The sequence below is a fragment of the Mauremys mutica genome, chromosome 5, assembly GCF_020497125.1.
Source record: "Mauremys mutica isolate MM-2020 ecotype Southern chromosome 5, ASM2049712v1, whole genome shotgun sequence".
Lineage (NCBI taxonomy): Eukaryota > Metazoa > Chordata > Testudines > Geoemydidae > Mauremys > Mauremys mutica.
In genome coordinates, this window is record NC_059076.1 from 58,371,501 (window position 1) to 58,390,584 (window position 19,084).

At 39.4% G+C, this 19,084-nt stretch overlaps 1 protein-coding gene and 1 long non-coding RNA gene across 5 annotated transcripts in view; one reads left to right on the forward strand and one right to left on the reverse strand.

The window, feature by feature from the left end:
- Positions 1-19,084, reverse strand: part of LOC123372052 — a 228,038-nt gene that overhangs the window by 147,975 nt on the left and 60,979 nt on the right. The window contains exons 2-3 of one of the 2 annotated variants that reach the window (XR_006580067.1): positions 17,859-17,939; positions 14,725-15,832 (exon numbers count right to left, since the gene is read on the reverse strand). This is a non-coding gene — a long non-coding RNA (uncharacterized LOC123372052). Of the gene's footprint in view, positions 1-14,724; positions 15,833-17,858; positions 17,940-19,084 lie in introns of those variants that run through there. The other variant, XR_006580068.1, reaches the window with a different exon arrangement.
- Positions 1-19,084, forward strand: part of LOC123372049 (hedgehog interacting protein) — a 95,604-nt gene that overhangs the window by 58,545 nt on the left and 17,975 nt on the right. For all 3 annotated transcript variants that reach the window (XM_045020011.1, XM_045020010.1, XM_045020012.1), the window contains exons 5-11: positions 3,868-4,019; positions 4,869-5,042; positions 7,337-7,480; positions 10,794-10,915; positions 14,029-14,152; positions 14,938-15,068; positions 16,360-16,441. In XM_045020011.1, coding sequence (XP_044875946.1) covers positions 3,868-4,019; positions 4,869-5,042; positions 7,337-7,480; positions 10,794-10,915; positions 14,029-14,152; positions 14,938-15,068; positions 16,360-16,441 — 929 coding nt within the window. The remainder of the gene's footprint in view (positions 1-3,867; positions 4,020-4,868; positions 5,043-7,336; positions 7,481-10,793; positions 10,916-14,028; positions 14,153-14,937; positions 15,069-16,359; positions 16,442-19,084) is intronic.

Here is a 19,084-nt window from a genome sequence, read left to right on the forward strand (position 1 = left end):
AGTTTAACATGAATTAAGAATCTGGCCCAGTGATTTGAAATATTGGAGAACTATCAATTTCCAGACAAATTTACATTGAGGTGGAGTTAGTTGACAATATTGATAAGTAAATTAGGGATAAAACACATTAAAGGGATGTTGTAATTTATCTATCAAGCATTACAAACCCATGAAATTTTGAGTTAAGGTTACACTTAAAAGAAATCCAAACATATTAAGATAATGAACCCAGATACTTTGCCATGTAGTGACATCATACAATAACCATGCCTTAATCATGAAGGTATTTTAATGTCTGGTCCCAGATTAAATTGAACTGATTTTTAATGACACGTGATTTTTTTTTCATGTCTTCCCCTTTATAGCATTGCTACATCCAACCTACTCCCCACAAGGGTCACCACACACTCCTTGGCTAAAGCTAAGGAGCTAGCCCAACATTTCAAATTGACAGAAAAAAACAATTTTTAAAACAAATGTAGTGCTGGTGAAACGTGATCAATTTCCAGCAAAAGGAGTTGTCGATCAGTCTCCAGAATTGCACAGAAAGTGGCAGTGCCAGCTTTCTTGTTATGTTCCGCCAATACATTTCATCTTGTTTTGGATACACCTTCAAAGGGATCAGATAGTAGGTTCATATTTCATGGATTCCCTGCTAAGACTGCCAACAAAAGGTGTCAATGGCTAATGCCTGAAAATACTGCTGAGCTTCAGATAAACTCGTATGTGTCCTCCAGACTTCGTTGGTGATCAGTTGTAGCCTAGGGGTGATTCAGAAAGATAGACTGTTTCATGAAAAGGATGGTGGCAAGTTATTTCAATGATGACTAAAAGAAAAAGTAAAATGTGGAAATAAACTATCCATCACATTTTTCATTGTGTCAATTGGCTTGACAAGTGTGCAGTATGCTCTCAGGTTGCCAGTTGCCAAGAGTATGAAGCCTGAGGGGTTGCTGTGGAGTTTGGAAACCAAAAATCCATTAATGAAAAAGAAAATTTTTTTTTGAGAGAGTGAGAAAACTTGAAGCCTTGAAAAAAATCAGCAAGACTTGATTACTCTGATTCGCAGTATCAACACGAACTCCCTATAGAGATTTTATCTGGTATCTCTACTGACCTGTTCAACAATGTAAAGTGAATACCATTGCAGAAAATTGTATCCTTACTGCACAGTAGGTATGGTTTCAAAAGATACAGGACCTAAAGCAGCTACCAAATCTGAAACAGTAGTTTCATCAAATAATGCTGTTTCATACTGTATTAGTGGCAGGGCTGAACATCTGAGAGCAATTGCTTTCCAAAGCCAGGAAAAGCAAATACTTAACAATTCAACTTGATGAATCAACTGATGTCTCTGGTGCGGCAGAGGTTCTGGCATTTGAGAGATGTTTCTTGAGATTCTGTTGAAGGCAACTTACTCATTTGTAAAGTTGGGACAGGATAAACAGGAGACTGCTTATCTGAGACAATAAAAGTTTTCCACATTCAGTGAAAGCCATGTATTGCCATCTGTGGGAACAGTGCCAAAGCAATGACAAGTATGGATAGCAGTCTGGTCACATGGATGCAAAACACCACATAGCTTCAGTGTTTCATAAACCACAAATTTCTTGCCACTAAGAAAATGCCTGGAAATCTGTGCCAGATCCTTCATGAAGCTGTTGAAGTAGTGAACTTAATTAATAGCTCTCCATTCAATTTTCTGTTTGTCCTATTCTGTGATATCTTTCACCAGCAACTCCTCTTTCACACTAAGGGGAGACAGCTCTCATAAAATAAAATACTAAGCAGAATCTTCAAATTAGAAGAAGAATGGTCAACAATCTCCCCTTGCTGATGTCTTCAATACTTCACATTGGGTGGTAGGCTTCAATTTGAGTTGCCATCTTTAAGCATCTAAATGAGCTGATTCTTCTCTCCAAAGGAAGAACGGGAGTGTCTGTCTACGCACAACAGGGTAGAATCATGCATCAGACAACTTGGAAATGTATGCCCTCTAGTTTGTAAAAAAAAGAAACTCAGATTAGCTTCCTGTTTCAGACTTTATCAAGGTAACCTGGTAAAAACTCTCAGGAACTCAAATCAGCATCTAAAATAAATTCAGACCCAGCTGCAGGACTATGTTTTTGATGAACCACAAAAGAGAAAAAGATGCAGATAATCAGTAGCACTGACTAGGCCACTGCAAGACAAAGTGGCAGACTTCTCCTCTGACAACATCTCATAGCTGACTTTCCCTAGCCAAAAACTCAGCTGATTTTGGCTGCCTCTGAAAAAGAAGGATCCAGCTTTAGTTGTACAAACGATGAAAGGTCTCATCCTATTTTCATCCTTGTTTCTCTAAGCCAGGTTTCACTTCAGTGGTTGTGATAAAAACAAAGTATCGGCATCATCTCTCAAGTGAAAATAAATGTAAACTGTGCATTTTCCGAATGAGGCCTCCTGTTGAGCATATCCCAACAGCCAAGACAGGCTCATCCATAACAGTGAATTGCAAGTATCAGAGGGGTAGCTGTGTTAGTCTGGATCTGTAAAAAACAACAAAGAGTCCTGTGGCACCTTATAGACTAACAGACATATTGGAGCATAAGCTTTTGTGGGTGAATACTTACTTAGTCAGATCTGAGTATTCACCCACGAAAGCTCATGCTCCAATACATCTGTTAGTCTATAAGGTGCCACAGGACTCTGTCACTGAATTGCAAGTGTATTTAAAAGATTTCACTCTCCTTTTAATTTAGAACTTTATATTCAGTTATCATAGGTGTAGTTATGGTTACAAATTTTTTTGCCTGCATTTGAATGGGGTTTAAAGTCTTGGGAGGAAAAAGATCACAAAACATTTCTTATTACCAGCTCTGTAAGTCTGAGGAATCCTGACCTAAGCTACCAAATAGCCATGATGTAAACAGTCACATATGAATTGAATTTGAACCATTGATTAAAATATTCTGTTTATTTGTGTGCACTGCAGATGACCGTATATTACCTAAAAGGGTAAAACAAATCTATATGCTCTCTTTTTATTTAAATACAGCAAAATGAAATTTAAGCCATAGTAAATTACATATATTTTTAGAAGCCAGAAGCTTAAATTGCCTTCTATTTAAGTACACTGGTATTTGCATTGTCACAGTATATTATATAGATTTGATGCATAACATATAACTGTACTAATCTTGGTGGTAATCATAACAACAAGAAAAGTTGTTTAGGGATTTTCTATTTTTATTTTTAAGAATAACAAAAACCTTTCCATTGAATGGCCACATGTAAAACTATGGTTTCTGTGCAGAGAGACCGAGGCTGCTTATTACCTACAGTATGCTAGCTATGATGAACAGACCACCATAGTTGTGACAACTAATGTAGCTGCCTCCAGGGTAAAACAAAGGTTTACATATTACACAAGCAATTTAACTGTTTTCTAAACATATTGCCAAGACAGTGGGAGTTGGCAGCCAACACTGTGTTTTAGGTTTTGGATACTTGGATTAGAAGTGACTGCTGATTACAGACCTTTTTATTTGTCTTCTACGAACTACAAGCATACTAGTAACTCAGCAAAGAATTCTTCACAGCACTTAAACTTTTCTTCATGGCTTCCCAAAGATTAGATACACAAATCACTCCACAAAAGTGGAATGAGAGTCTTGTGCATAGATAACTACACAAGACAATTGTCTTGTTCTAACCTTTAAGGAGTAGCTGAAAGTGAAATGTTTTATAATCCTTTTTGTGCAGTAATCACGGAAGAAAGAAAAGAGTTTGGGCAATGTTTAGAAAGACTTTTTTGAGGTTCCAGCTGAAACACAATAAAGAACATAATTAACTTCACAATTCTTTGTGTTTTTCATTTGACTGCAGGGAGGAGATGAAAGAGGACTGTTAAGCCTTGCATTCCATCCCAATTATAAGAAAAATGGAAAGCTGTATGTGTCTTACACCACCAACCAAGAACGGTGGGCCATTGGGCCTCATGACCATATCCTTAGGGTCGTAGAATACACAGTATCCAGGTACCATTAAAAATCAAAAAATCAAAAACCTTATGCTGTTCATCACTCTTCTTTCTTTGGTATTCCTTATTTTTAAAATGAATTGTAACATTTACAATGGATATATTTAGGTACTTTCAGGAAGTACCACTGGGTTAATTTCAAGCAATAGTTTTGAAACAGCAGTGAGTATTATTGCCTCATTCTGTTTTTTAATACACTTTCAATTATCACTTGTATTAGTCGTTCCCAAATTATCCTGTGTAATATCTTTTGTGACATAGCAATTTCTGTGAAATTGTTTGATGTTTTACTATAGAGTTACAATAGCTCTTCTGTCATTTGACTAAATTTAAATTTATTGTTAAAAAAAGGAAATCAAGAATGGCATGTAGCCAATCAGTGGCTGCTAGCAGCAAATATCTCCAATGGCTTGTGATGGGACACTAGATGGGGAGGGATCTGAGTTACCACAGAGAATTCTATCCCAGACGTTTGGCTGGCAGGTCTTGCCCACATGCTCAGGATCTAACTGATCTTCATATTGGGGGTCAGAAAGGAATATTCCCCTGGGTCAGATTGGCAGAGACTCCTGGAGTTGGGAGCAGGGAGGTTCGCCTTCCTCTGCAGCATGGGGCATGGGTCAATTGCAGGTTTAAACTAATGTAAATGGTGAATTCTCTGTAACTTGAAGTCTTTAAACCATGATTTGAGGACTTCAGTAACTCAGCCAGAGATTAGGGGTCTATTACAGGAGTAGATGGGTGAGGTTCTGTCGCCTGCAATGTGCAGGAAGTCAGACTAGATGATCATGATGGTCCCTTCTGACCTTTGAGTCTTCAAATCTATTTTTATATCTTTATACCACAGGAAAAATCCACACCAGGTTGATATGAGAACAGCAAGAGTGTTTCTAGAAGTAGCAGAACTACACCGAAAACATCTAGGAGGACAGCTTTTGTTTGGCCCAGATGGCTTCTTATACATTTTCCTTGGTGATGGAATGATCACTCTAGATGATATGGAGGAGATGGATGGTTTAAGGTACAAAACCTGCCAATAGATAGGTTCCTTTTTCTTAATTATTTGTCTTTGCCTTTTGACAATAATTAGGGTCAGACATTTGAGTCCCGCAGTGTTGTGACCAGTCACCACAAACACAGAGGGACAAACCCTGCTCACCTTACTCATGCTACTAAGCATCATTGACTTTGGAGCATGAGTTAAGCAAATATTCTCAGTACATTCTTGCACTGAAATAAATCTTTTCATACTTGTGTGTTATCAAAGCATTTAATTAGCTGTCATCAGCAGTTGTGATTAGATTTAAACTAGGGCGGTCAAATGATTAAAAAAAATAATCGCAATTAACTGTGAGATTTTAAAAAAGTCCCAATTAATTGCAGTTTTAACCGCATTGTTAAACACTAATAGAATACCATTTATTAAAATATTTTGGATGTTTTCTACATTTTTAAATATGCTGATTTCAATTACAACACAATTACAACTTTATATTATTTTTATTACAAACATTTGCACTGTAAAAAGATAAAAAAGAGACTGCATGTGTTGGGGGGAAGTGTGTGTGTTGGGGAAGTACTCTCTCTTTAAGCAGCACATTCAAGAGTCTGAACACTTTTTCAGCCAGCAGCAGCTTCTCTCAGCAGCTCTCACGGCTGAGCTAGCAGCACAAGGCAGGCTCCCCCCTGTTCCCTGACACCAGCCCAGCAGCAACTTGGTACATGGGTGGAGGGAGGGGGACACCCCGACATCAGCCCCCTACCTCTCCCCCAGCACATCTGACTGCGCAGCCAACAGGAGGCAGGCTCCTGGTCCAGAGCAGCTTGGCCAGGGATGGCTCCATGGAGTTGGGGGGAGGAGCAGCAGTGCAGCAGGGTGGCTCGCCCTGAACATGGAATGGCCTCCCTCACCCATCCCTGAGGCCAGGCCTCATTATGAAGTCTCTTGTCCCTGATCACCTCCTGCTTGCTGCCACAGCCTGTGCCTCACTCCCCGCCCAGCTGCCGCCAACTCCCGTCTCCAGAGGTGTGCTATTAACACTCATTAAAAAAAATAACATTAATCTGTTTTGAGTTAATCACATATGTTAACTGCAATTGACAGCCCTAATTTAAACCCTACAAAGGCTCCCTCTCCTAAGTAATTTTTTTTCCAAACAGGCCAATTTAAAGAAACAAATGTGCTATAAGAAAGGTTACAGACACATACTGAGGTAAATCATGGCCCTGCACCAACCAGAAAAACATCCAGACAGCAAATGAAGCAATCCTATTTCAGGTGCTGCCCCTACAGCTTTGTCCATCTACTTGTCCCGGGTTCATTGTGCTAAACTCCAGTTGGAATAACACTTGCTTGTCATTTAGAATAAGTAATGTATGAGTCCAGATAGAGAGATCTTCCCTCATTAACTGACAGGAGGTGCTACACTCAGAGGCCTCATCACCGCTGATAGACAAGCAGATGTTCTGTAGCTTTTGTAACAAGCATATTATCAGTGGCAAAACTGAAGAATAATTCCAACATTTTATTTTAAATGTATATACAATAATGGGAGACTAAAACAGATTGAGGATTGGATATGGGGAAGAACAGAAAGCAATTAATTTCAATATTTAGTCGATGCATGTTTTTGCAAAGAAGTTTTGATAGTATAATATAAAGTTGAGTTATCCTTTTCCCACTCCATCACGAACGTTATGAGAAAATGTTTTTGCCTCATTCTATTCCTTGTGACAAAAGAATTCTTGTTCACTATTAACATCAACATTTCCTATCAAAGCTCCATTCAAAGTATGAAAGGACTTTTATTTTTACATAAGCCATAATTAACCTTTGGCGCTCACTGCCACTAGATACCATTCTTGAATCCAAGAACAGGATTCAAAACCATATTAAATATACAAACACACACATTATATAGCTATATAATGAGTACACCCACAGTTACCTTAGATAGGTTGAATCATAAAAGGGATGTAAACCCTCATGTTTCAGGGCATAAACCAACTGTCAGGCTTTGAAGAAACTTCCCCTATTGGCAGGTTGTTTCATAAAGGAGCACTAAGTACCTCCTTTATGAAACATAAAGGAGGTACTTTATAAACATAATCCTGCCAGAGACAGGATAATGAACTAGATGACCCATTGATCAGTTCAGGGATGGCACTCCCTATGATTCCTATGTTCCTTAAAAGTAATCTACATATGGCTCAGTGAAATAAGTGGTTCCCTTTATTGCTTCACTGTAGTACTATATAGATGAAATATATCAGCTGAAATACTTTTAAAAATCAATTATCCTCCAACTTTCTCAGTGATTTTACAGGTTCTGTATTACGTCTGGACGTAGATACTGATTTGTGCAATGTTCTTTATTCCATACCACGGAGCAACCCACACTTTAACAGCACCAATCAACCCCCTGAAATTTTTGCACATGGACTCCACAATCCAGGCAGGTAAGTAAGTTATATTTGTCAATGTTGAGGAGCAGATACTGTTATGATCCAGGTGCTTCTTAGGCTTGCTAATTCCAGGACAAATTCTGCTCTGAGATATTTTATACAGACTTCTATTGAAACCAACAGGAGCAACAGACATCAGAGGACAGAAGTCCACTCAGAGTTAGGATTTAGCACCCCCAAAAAAATGAATTGGAAGGAATATGTCACAGAATCTTGAATAGCACCCCTTTGAGACTGGGCCTTTGCAATACATCCATCAGGCCAGGTTGTTTTGTAACTAGGTTTCCTACTCAGGGCTGGATTAACACAGGGGCTTTAGGGGCTGCAGCCCAGGGCCTCAGGCTAAAGGGAGCCCCACAAAAATAAATCCATCATTTTATACAATACAGTGGTCACCAACCCGTCAATTGCGATCAACAGGTCAATCCTGGAGCCTCTGCCAGTCAATCACGATCTCCAGGCCACTAAAAGTCCAATGGCGCAGCAGGGCTCAGGCAGACGGCCTGCATGCCCTGTTCCCATGCCGCTCCCAGAAGCGGCCGGTTTCTGGCACGTCTCTGCTCGCCCCTGGTGGGAGGAGGAGAGCATGTCTCCATGCACTGTCCCCAGCACCATCCCCGCAGCTCCCATTGGCCAGTTCCCAGGCAATGGGAGCTGTGGGGGTGGCGATTGCGGGCACAGGCAATGCACGGAGACATGCTCTCCTCCTCCCGCCTCAGGGGCATGCAGAGACATGCCAGCAGCCAGCCACAGCCGCTTCTGGGAACATCGTGGGAACACAGCATGCAGGCAGCCTGTTGTGCCGCTGGCTGAGAGCCACCTGTGGTAAGCACCTCCTGGCTGGAGCCTACACTTCACATCCCCTCCTGCACCCCAACCCTCTGCCCCAGGTCAGAATCCCCTCCAACACCCAAACTCTCTCCCAGAAAGAAACTAATATAATAGCTGTTCTAAGGTAAGAAGTAGGCTATTTTGAATTAATTTAACTATATTCTACATGTTCTACTGAAATGTAACCATGGAATGGCTTTATGTTTGTTAATTAAAAGCCAAGTTTAGTATAGCGTTAATGGCCTCGATCCATAATTGTGATAATTTTGTTTTAAATTAGGAAAAAGACTTGTATACAGGGGCCCCACAAAATCTAATAGTCCCAGGCCCACAAGAGAGTTAATCCGGCCCTGTTCCTACTGAGCAGTAAAATGCACTGTTTCTTTGTAAGCAGGCCAGTCAGTTCTCTATTATGAAATTGGAAATATGGTAATGGTATACAGGAGATCTTCAACTTTCGAGAACTATTTCAAATCAAGGCTGTTTTGACTACAAGTTGTTGCCAGCTAGTGTATCTTTAATAGCACATCTTAAATGGTGGTGTCTCTCCAATGCCTAGTAGATGCATGGCTAAATAATTAAAAATACCAGCAATGTTTGAGATTATTTCATACCCTCAGAGACCTCAAGGAATACAAAGCTATAGACGCTGAACTACAATATCTTCTTGCCCTTAGAGATAGTTGCTTCCTGACTAAGATGGAGGTACATTCATAAGGCAGTTCAAGGAAGTTTGCACTGCCGCTGCCCAGGCTGTACCCATCCTGAGCAAAGAAAGTATATTGTTGTCAATAAAGCCCTTCCCGGAGCACTACATTCACTTTTAGAAAGGAAAAAGAAGGAATGCATTCTTGTCCATGTCCATATGCCTGTTTTCAGGATATTGAAAATTTTCTGTAGTATTTTATCTTGATCTGAACATCTGTTTAAAATGCCTCAATCATAGGCAGCAAGGTCTAGTTGGCTAAATATGCAGATGAAATACAGGAACTTTTATATTATATTAACAGCTCTGCCAGGTACTTATTCTGTGGCCTTGGGCAAACCAATTAGCTATGCCTCAGATTCCCTATCTGAAAAGAGAGATAGTAATTTTGGAGGGGAAGAGAGGGTGTAAACATTAATGTTTGTACAATGATCTGAAGATATAAATCACTAGATACATGCTTAGTATTATATTAATCTTTTGATACACCTTTGTACAAAGGAGTGAGTTAAAGTGTGGTTATTAGGAAATATTTCACACAGTTTGATAGCAATAATTCTAGAGTCAGCAGAAGTCAGCTAATAAAGCCATCAGCAAGCTGCTTAAAACACCCAGAGATTTGGACAGATTTTTCATAGTTCAAAAAATATATTTGGTAGAAAAAAGGCACACAATTTTCAAGTAATAAATCATATTTTGAAGTAGCAGAAACAGAAGTATTTTTAAAATAATGGGAGAGACATCTGTTAGCTTTAAGAAAGAAAAGAGAACTCAATTATCCACTGCAACTTAAAATGAAGTGTAGAGTAATACAGAGTAATGGCTGACAGGTTAAAAAAGTGAAACCTTTTCTTAACTCAGAAAAAAGGCAAGTAGAAAACAAATGGAAAAATCTGGTGCAATCTCAACAATAACAAAGAGCAGAGGGAGTCACATAATTTGTAGTTCAGCAATTAGGGACGGTAATGTTAAAGGGCAGGTCTACACTGCAGCCTAAGTTGATATAACTTATGTCACTTAGCAGTGGAAAAACATCCTACCCCTGCGCAACGCAAGTTTTGCGCTGTCCATACCAGCGCTGTGTTGGCAGGAGATGCTCTCCCGCCGGCATAGCTTCCACTTCTTGCCAAGGTGGAGTAATTATGCCAACAGGAAAGTGCTCTCCTATTGGCATAGCACGTCTTCACCAGATACGCTGCAGTGGTGCAGTTGCATCAGGGCAGCTGTGCCGATGTAGTGCTGGAGTGTAAACTTTCCCAGTAACATTTAAGGCCATGCTTTGAAAAACAGAAGAAATTCAATATGGTTAAAAAAGGAGCTGTTCTTTGCTTCCTTTTTATGGTCCAACACTGCTATGCAATAAGAATCAAGTTGCATAGATTTGGTGAGCCTTACAGAATAAAGCCAGTTAAAGCACCAATAATTTCAAACATTATTCAGCAGAGCCCAATTCTTGGTGACAAATAGGAAAAAAGTCTATCCATTCTACAGAATATGTCATGAGGCATAAGGGGGTTTTGTAGCTATAGTTTTGTTTTAGTTTTTTTGTCACAAAAGTATGAACACTTTCTTATGCACACAAACTTATTTTCTCTGTGATCTGGGCACAGTGAATAATATACTCCACAAAAATATACAGATCACAAAGATAATAGTCCTCCAAAATTTGACTTTTTATTCTATTAGTAGAGAAATAAGAGTCCATAAGAAGTACAACCAGCTTTCCCCTTGTCAGATCATGACTTTTCTAACATGCTTTTTGATGCACAGGTGTGCCGTGGATCGTCACCCAACAGATGTAAATATTAATTTAACAATACTTTGCTCAGACTCAAATGGAAAAAATAGATCTTCAGCAAGAATCTTGCAAATAGTAAAGGGGAAAGACTATGGTAAGTTTTATCCAAAACTATTATGAAAAACAGCCTTCAAAAAGTCTATGGAATAATCAATATGGTAGTATTGCCATAGGAAAATAGAAAAAAACAGATAAAAAGGAATATTGTAAGCTTAATAGGAAATCAATGAAAGACAAAGTACAAGCAAATAAAGGAAAGAAAAAAATATATAAATGACTGAGGTCTGTTATATATGTTTGTTACCATATGTGACTGCTCATAAAGAAAATTTTCTGAAAGATCAGGAAGTGATGAAAATGTATGCTTACTCATTCACATGTAACCTCTTAAGATACAGAATTTAGGCCAGGGGTCGGCAACCTTTGGCACGCGGCTCAACCAGGGTAAGCACCCTGGCGGGCTGCGCCAGTTTGTTTACCTGCCGCATTGGCAGGTTCGGCCGATCGAGGGTCCCACTGGCCGCGGTTCGCCATCCCAGGCCAATGGGGGCTGCAGGAAGCGGCGCAGGCCGAGGGATGTGCTGATTGACTTGGTGCTTACCCTGGCGAGCCATGTGTCAGAGGTTGCTGTCCCCTGTCTTAGGCAATGTGCCTCTTGTAATGGAGACTAAATGAGAGGCAAAACAACAGAGCACAACTATGATGGGGTGATTAGGAGACAATAATGGGACTGAGGAGAGGCCAATTAACCAGATAGGCCACAGCTGAGGGGAATTAGCTGGCCTAAGAAATCCCCTGAATGAATATGGAGCAGGAACAGGTGGGACTAGTATAAAACAAGGAATCTGGCAGCAAAAAGGGGCTGCAGTGAGGGAGCCTGTAGCCACTCTTTGAACATTAGAGAGGGAAGGAAAGAAAGCTAGATTGAGAGGGTGTAGGAAAAGACTCAGGGAAAGGGGCAGCAAGGTTTAAGATGGTGCAGCCCTTGGCTGACTAGAGCAGTGGTCCCCAACCTTTTTCATCTGGTGGGCACCAGACGATGAACAACGGAGGACCGTGGCGGCGGACGAGCATCCACCGAAATGTCACCACCGAAATGCCACCAACAAGTCAATAGGTGTCATCGCCGACAAGAAGCGTCATCCAGAGGCTTCGCCACCGAAATGCCGCCAAAAATTGGCAGCATTTTGGCAGCGATGCCTCTGGATGACGCTGCTTGTTGGTGGCATTTCGGCGGATGCTCGTTGGCCGGCCAGTACGTGGGCGCACTTAGACGCCCCGGCAGGTGCCATGGTGCCCACAGGCACAGTGGACTGGCCTAGAGGATCCCTGAGCTAGAACCCAGAGTAGAGGGCAAGCCGGAGTTCCCTAATAGTGGGAACTGGCACAATCTGGGCAGTGGATGGGAAGACTGCCAGAGATAGTGTGTATGGAGGGACTTTGATACCTGGGAAGGGGAGGATTCTAGTGACCTGGCAGGAAGCCATGAAGATAGAGCACCCTGAGTCACAGAGAAAGAGAGGTGGCAGAGCAAGCAAACAAGTGGCAGAAGGGGGCGTAGGACCTGGAAAGAGCTAATCTCTAAAGCAGCCAGGAGGAGGTGCCCTAGCAGTGGGACCCTGTTCCAACAATCAAATAGGGAAACTACTAAACACTGTTTAAATTCAGTTAAAATGTTCAGTTTGGAAATGTACAATATAATATTATTTCACAAGTCATAACATGTCACACAGTACATCAGGAAACTTGGATTTTAAAGAATTGTACATAATTTATTGACTTGGTGCTATTATTGCTAAATAAGTCTCTGAATTATATTTAATGTTAAAGTCTGATGCTTGCTGAGGACACTTGCAGGTACAGACAAAAGTCAGATGACCACAGCCCAGAGCTATCTTCTGCCTATGTTGAACATTTAACAGCTTCTAAATTCATTGTGGTAAAGTGTGGTAAAGTTCAAAGCAGTGTCACTTGTATGGTATCAAGGACTGACGTAATTTCATGAGACATAGGTCTTTAGACTGACCTATGTATACCCAGTTCTCCCCCAATCTGTACCGTACTTTGAAAGTAGCACAGCTGAGCTGGCTCATGCAGTAGTCCACATATGTAATACAGTCACTTCAATTTTAGTTATTTCACATATTTAGTGTTGTCATTTTATGAATGCCAAGCCAAAGAAAAATGTGGTTTGAAATGGATTTGGTAAACCACTGCTCCAATGGAATTTTGACTGCATCTCTACCCTAGATCAAACTAAGCAATATTGTGGCATGGAATTGTATCCATCCAGAAGAACCTGCCAGAGCTTGTGCAGTGGTCAGTTGCTTAAATAAAAGAAAAAAAATCATAATTTCGCTTTCTCCCTTGTATAATTTCATCCCTTATGCTCATAATCTAATCTGGGAAATTCAGTCAACAAAGACTTACAAGTGGCAGTCCAACTGCAACAATATTCATGTAAAATAAAAATATCTACTGGCTGTGACTTTGATTTAAAATTACATAATCGTAACAAAATCTGAGCTTGGTTTTAAACTATGTAGTCTTTAAATATAGTTTAATTGCATACATAGGATTATTTACACATTAACATCATTGAGGAGATTATCTAATATGATTTAACAGTGCAGTTCTGCAAGACAAAAAATGCATGTTACTTTTGTCAACCCTAGCAGCAGTATAATGGCCTCAGCCTAAATAAGAAACTACAGCCAGCAATACTGATGCATGATCCTGAACAGTACAGGCTTATTGCATTAAGTAACTGACCTTAAAAGAAGGTAGCTTTGGGCAAGATTTTCAAAAGCACAAGACCCGCTGAAAGTCAATGGGACTTGTACTCCTAAATCCCTAAGCCACACCCTTTATTATTTATAATGCTGAAGCATAACAGATCCATTCTCTGGGTGAAATTCCAGTCACAAAAGTCAACAGCAAGACTCCCATCAACTTCAATACGATAGTTAGGATATGACCCCCTTTGGCTCTATTCTTCTCTCAACCTTAGGTTAGGCTATGTCCCTCTATGTTTATGATGGTGTTTTCTGGTTTCTCTTATACTCTGGTTTCCTGTCTTATATATCATGTACATCTCAATATTGGTGCAATTTGAATGGCAATAACTTTTCTTCATATAGTATTTGCATAATTGTTTTTAATATATGAAATTGTATTTGATCTAATGCTGTGGTAGTTCCTTTTTAGAGAGCGAGCCTTCACTTCTAGAATTCAAACCATTCAGTAGTGGACCATTGGTTGGTGGATTTGTATACCGAGGTTGCCAATCTGAGAGACTTTATGGAAGTTATGTGTTTGGAGACCGCAATGGGTAGGTTCTTAAAATCAATATATTCACTTATGATACATATAAAGCAACAATAATATTTTGCATGTTTGCATATTAAAGTAGTTCTGCCAACCTTGCAGTGCGGCAATGCCATAGAGAAATCCCCAGGTTTGGAAACAAGATAGGGACCACTACTTTCTGAGTCATGGCATTCTAATGAATAGCAGCAGAGGTAACATACTTGATCTCTAGAGGAGGTTGAAATGGAGATATTGATCCCAAATGCTCCTCAGGGACCCCTAATCCACCCCGATCCTCCAAACACCTATGCCCATACTTAACTTTAAGTACACGAGTAGTCCCATTGACTTCAATGGATCAAGCATTTAATCCATGTGTGTAAGTATTTACAAAATCGGGGTCTAACTGAATAACAGTGCAGCTTTGAATCTTGGTCTCATGGAAACATCAATGATAGAGAAAAAGTAATGCTTTCTGGATGAATGGGTGCAGTCTTGTCACACCAAGCAAGAGAAATGCTTAATATCCATGTTCAAGAGAAATATATCCCAAAGTATTTTCAGGATATATATATTTACAATACTTTGGGCTCAATTCTGCCACACATAGATACTAAGCAACTGGAGTAAGGATGGCAGAAGGATGAATGTTATGCTTTTTTGTGTTTGTCCAATGCCTGCTGGGAAACTATATTGTGATTAATTTTATAGACGTGTCCTACTGCAACTCCTTTTTATTATCTGGACATTTTAAGTTCTCTTTTCAAATGCTATATAACAGTTTGCATTGTATGTGTTTGATTACAGAAATTTTTTAACGCTGCAACAGAGTCCTGTGACCAAACAGTGGCAAGAGAAACCTCTATGTCTTGGCAACAGTGGCTCATGTAGAGGCTTCTTTTCAGGACACGTTTGGGGATTTGGTGAAGATGAATTAGGTATAATAGAAAAACCTCTTATTAAGTTACAAAATAAATCTTATCAAAATTACATGCTGCACCATACAGTATTATAGTAGATGTTTAATTGTATCAGTCTCTACAGCATAGCTTTTCTTTTCTTTTTAATTCTTTGACCAAGATTGCCATACTATCGTCCCTCCTACTCTTTAGCATCTATGTAAGAAGCAACAAGAAGAGTGACCATGAAGTAGCAGAACGGGTGAAGGTCCCTATTTTCAATCTCTGCACAAACGCAGAGGGTATGAATTTAAGTGAAAGGCACAAATGTAGTTAAAGTTCCATGAGCATAAGACACATCAAAAGGAGGTAAAGAATTGAATGAAAATATCTAAATACCATTTATTCCTCCTGTTTCAGCACTTAAAATTCTCATTCATGCTAACTGGATTTTGCATAAAGACCAATGAGAGATTTTCTTAAATTAGTAATTGACTTATATTTGCCTCTCAACACTCATTTAAACAATTAACTATGGAAGTTCAGTGCCATAGTAGGTTAGGACACTAGCCTTTCACCTTTAGAAATCTGAGTTCAAATCCTGAATTTGGTGTAAAGGAAAAATGAGTTTGATGATTTCACACTCATGACATCAAAAGATCATTAACTGCATTGACACAATTGGCAGGAATGTCTTCTTAATAGATACCAAGGATTTGAGTGGCAATGAGACTGGAATTCAATAGGATGTTTGCTGATGCTATTCCTTCGCTTTTATGAACAACAAATGCATACACCACCACCTTTAGAAAGGAAAAACTTGGTGTTAGATGCTTTCTAGTACATATAGTTTTTAAATCATAATGGATATTTGTCAGAACAGCCCCACAGGCAGTTAGTCATCTTTGTAACAAATAGTCTGTCATACATTGCACATATTCACATCACAAAAAATAATGTACATGTATATAACTCGATATTTCAATAGTAAAGTTATTGAATGGGCAGATGAAATTCGCCCTCCCCCCCAATTTTGAAGTTTTCTCTAAATTTTGAAATTCAGAAATCTTCAACTTGCTCTATAAAATGTTAAAAGTGAAGAATTTGGTTTTAAATTTGCATTACAAAGTTTGTTTCACATTTCTAGTTTTAATTGGTAAGAATTGTTTCATACATGTTTTCAAACAGTACAATTACGTTGTATTTTCCAATGATGCAAAATATTTATTTCATGAGGTTTTCATCATCTTGCAAATATAGCTAGATGATAAGTCAGAGGTACAGCATATTATTAAAGAACACTAATTTACTAGATCTATTTCTTTAACAGGTGAGGTGTACATTTTATCAAGCAGCAAAAGCATGACACAGTCTCACAATGGAAAGCTCTACAAGATAGTTGACCCCAAAAGGTAAGCATTGCTTTATTCACATCACAAGTATCAGAGGGGTAGCCGTGTTAGTCTGGTTCTGTTTCACATCAGAGACTCAGATCAATCTGTTCTTAAGCAGTTTAATAAAAACAACTGGGGCAAAATATAAAATAAATACTCTGTGAAACAGAACAAATTATTTATGCTTCACTTTTCCACTTAGCTCTGGTCATGTAATGCTTGAACAAAAACTGAGGGAAATTCTCAAGAGGCTTCCTAGAAGCAGATGTAGGAGCCGCCAGTTGGTACACAAACACTCACCAAAAGTAACCACTATCAAGTATAATTTAAATGCTATAACATGATTTTTTAAACTCTCACGGGCAGCCTATATATCATCTTCCTCAATCTCTGGACCTTACCCTACTGTAGCCTTGATGCTCATATTTTCAGGGTATTTGGGTACATTTGTGGCAGCCTAAACTCCCATATTTACAGTAGAACCTTTTGAACCAATCCACATAGAAGATTCTGCTGGGATTCTGAATCATCAGTGCCTACAGCTGAGAATATACAGTACTCACTGGTGGCAGGACAACAAATTCTTCCTGTCTTATTGACTGGTGCCCAAGGCCAGCGGGTGTGCTGTGCAAAATGGTGTAGTAGTTCACATATGGAATTGGCTGACAATGACTATATGAGGAACAGACACATTTCTCCCCAAAGCATCCCTTTTTTGCTCCTGCATGGGAGATCCCACACACAGGAAGGACACATATGAGGGCAGATCCTCATTGATTTCAATGGAGCTATGACAATTTATGCCAGCTGAGGATCTGCCCAATGGTTTCTAGAGATGTCCCTGCCTCCAGGCAGTAATATGCATGGATTAACTTGCTGTCATCCACCTCTTCTCCAGGTAAGTTTGTACAATGAACAGTGCACCCCAGAATTTATCTGTGACCAGAAAACCAAAGGCCGTACAAGAACCTTCTGTTTTCCCACCACCAAATGAATACTCCAAATTGTGTATGAAGACCTAAAAGCCAGCAACTATTTCTAACAGGCCCCCAAATCCTACCCAAATGATTTATAAAACAAAATCTATAGACTCAATAAAATTATTCTGACTTGTGATAAAAAGAGTGATGAAATTAAAATCACCCAAAAAGGTTTTCCAACGTGTAATTAGCACCAAAAGTTGTACATCAAAAATGAGGAATTGTCAGACTCAAATGGACAAAAACATTGCCCAAGTTCTTTCTAAACTACCCTATATTCCAGTCAACATATGAAGAAGCAAATCCCTTTACCCCAATTTCAAGTTCTTTACAATGCAACTACTTCCAAGAGAATGATAGGGGATCTGAAAACTTTGCACAAAACCCCACCCTTCCATACACCAATGTCCTCATCATCAGGGGTAGCGGGAGAAATGCAGTTAAAGGGAACTCACCTTAGTTAGAGAAGGGGCCTTTTCTTCACCTGGCACCAGCAGCTTCATCAGACTAGGCCTGTGTCATCTTACACCTCCATCCTGCAAAAACATGCACACAGGCCACAAGATTGAACCCAATGGTAACACAAAAGAAAACATGGCAACGACCATTGAACCAGTTGTACTAATTACTTTCACCCAACCATCCTTCAGAGAACTATTAGAATCATTCATATCTGCCTGCTCCTTAGATCTATTTCAGCATGTTTTCCTGTTCAATCAGGATAGTCCACATTTTCATCATCTTTTTACTGCTCCTGTGAACAATTTGTATTCTAACCAGAGTTGAAATTCTGAATGTTGTTGCTGGTACAGCACATGATAATGATGTGAATGTAGTAATAAATTAATTGCATTTAGAACTAGTGACAGTACAATTCTAAGGGTCTGTGATTATTATTGCACCCAGATATACTGCAATTATTTAGGAAGCAGATGTGACTGCAGTCTGTCAGTCAAGGTTATTATGTGTGTTTTATGTTTGCTTTCTAGAATTAAAACTTTTTTTCCAACACAAATCTTGCTAGCCTCATTTCGATTGTTTAGTCTGTTGGTGTATAGGTTTAAGTGAATTTTACACCTTAAATCCATTATTAGTATCCAGTTACAAGGGGCTGCCTTGTTTGACCTTGGCTTTGTGTTCTTGTTGCCTTGTCTAGTAGGGTGGTCTCAAAATGACATACCTGAAAGGCCAGACCTCCCATTGCAGTGCTCCTGGTTAGCTAATTCATGTGTGGGCAGGGGGGAAGATTTGTGTTTGGTTACTGGAGAAAGTAACCTGAGCGCTATAAACATTGTCTTTGTACATTGGCATACATTTGAAATTACGTGGATTGTGGCAAAGTACATAGTTTTTGGACAAAGGAGGGTTTGTTGTTTGTTTTTAACTATTATCATTGTAGGATTATTTTTAGGTGAACTGGATTCAGTCCAGCATCTTGGCATGTGAGCATCATTACATTTTAAGCATTAGTTTTTCATTCATTGCTAGCATACTGGTGATCGGGTATGCATTTAAGAAAGTCAAAGTCTTTGAAAAATTTAATGTCTAATGTATTATTCAGGATATACATTTTCATCTCCATACAAATATAATTTATCATTTGTTTCTGACAGTGCCCACTCTGTGCTAGCTGCTTTACACACACACACACACACACAAAAGTGTAATCCATGTCCCAAGA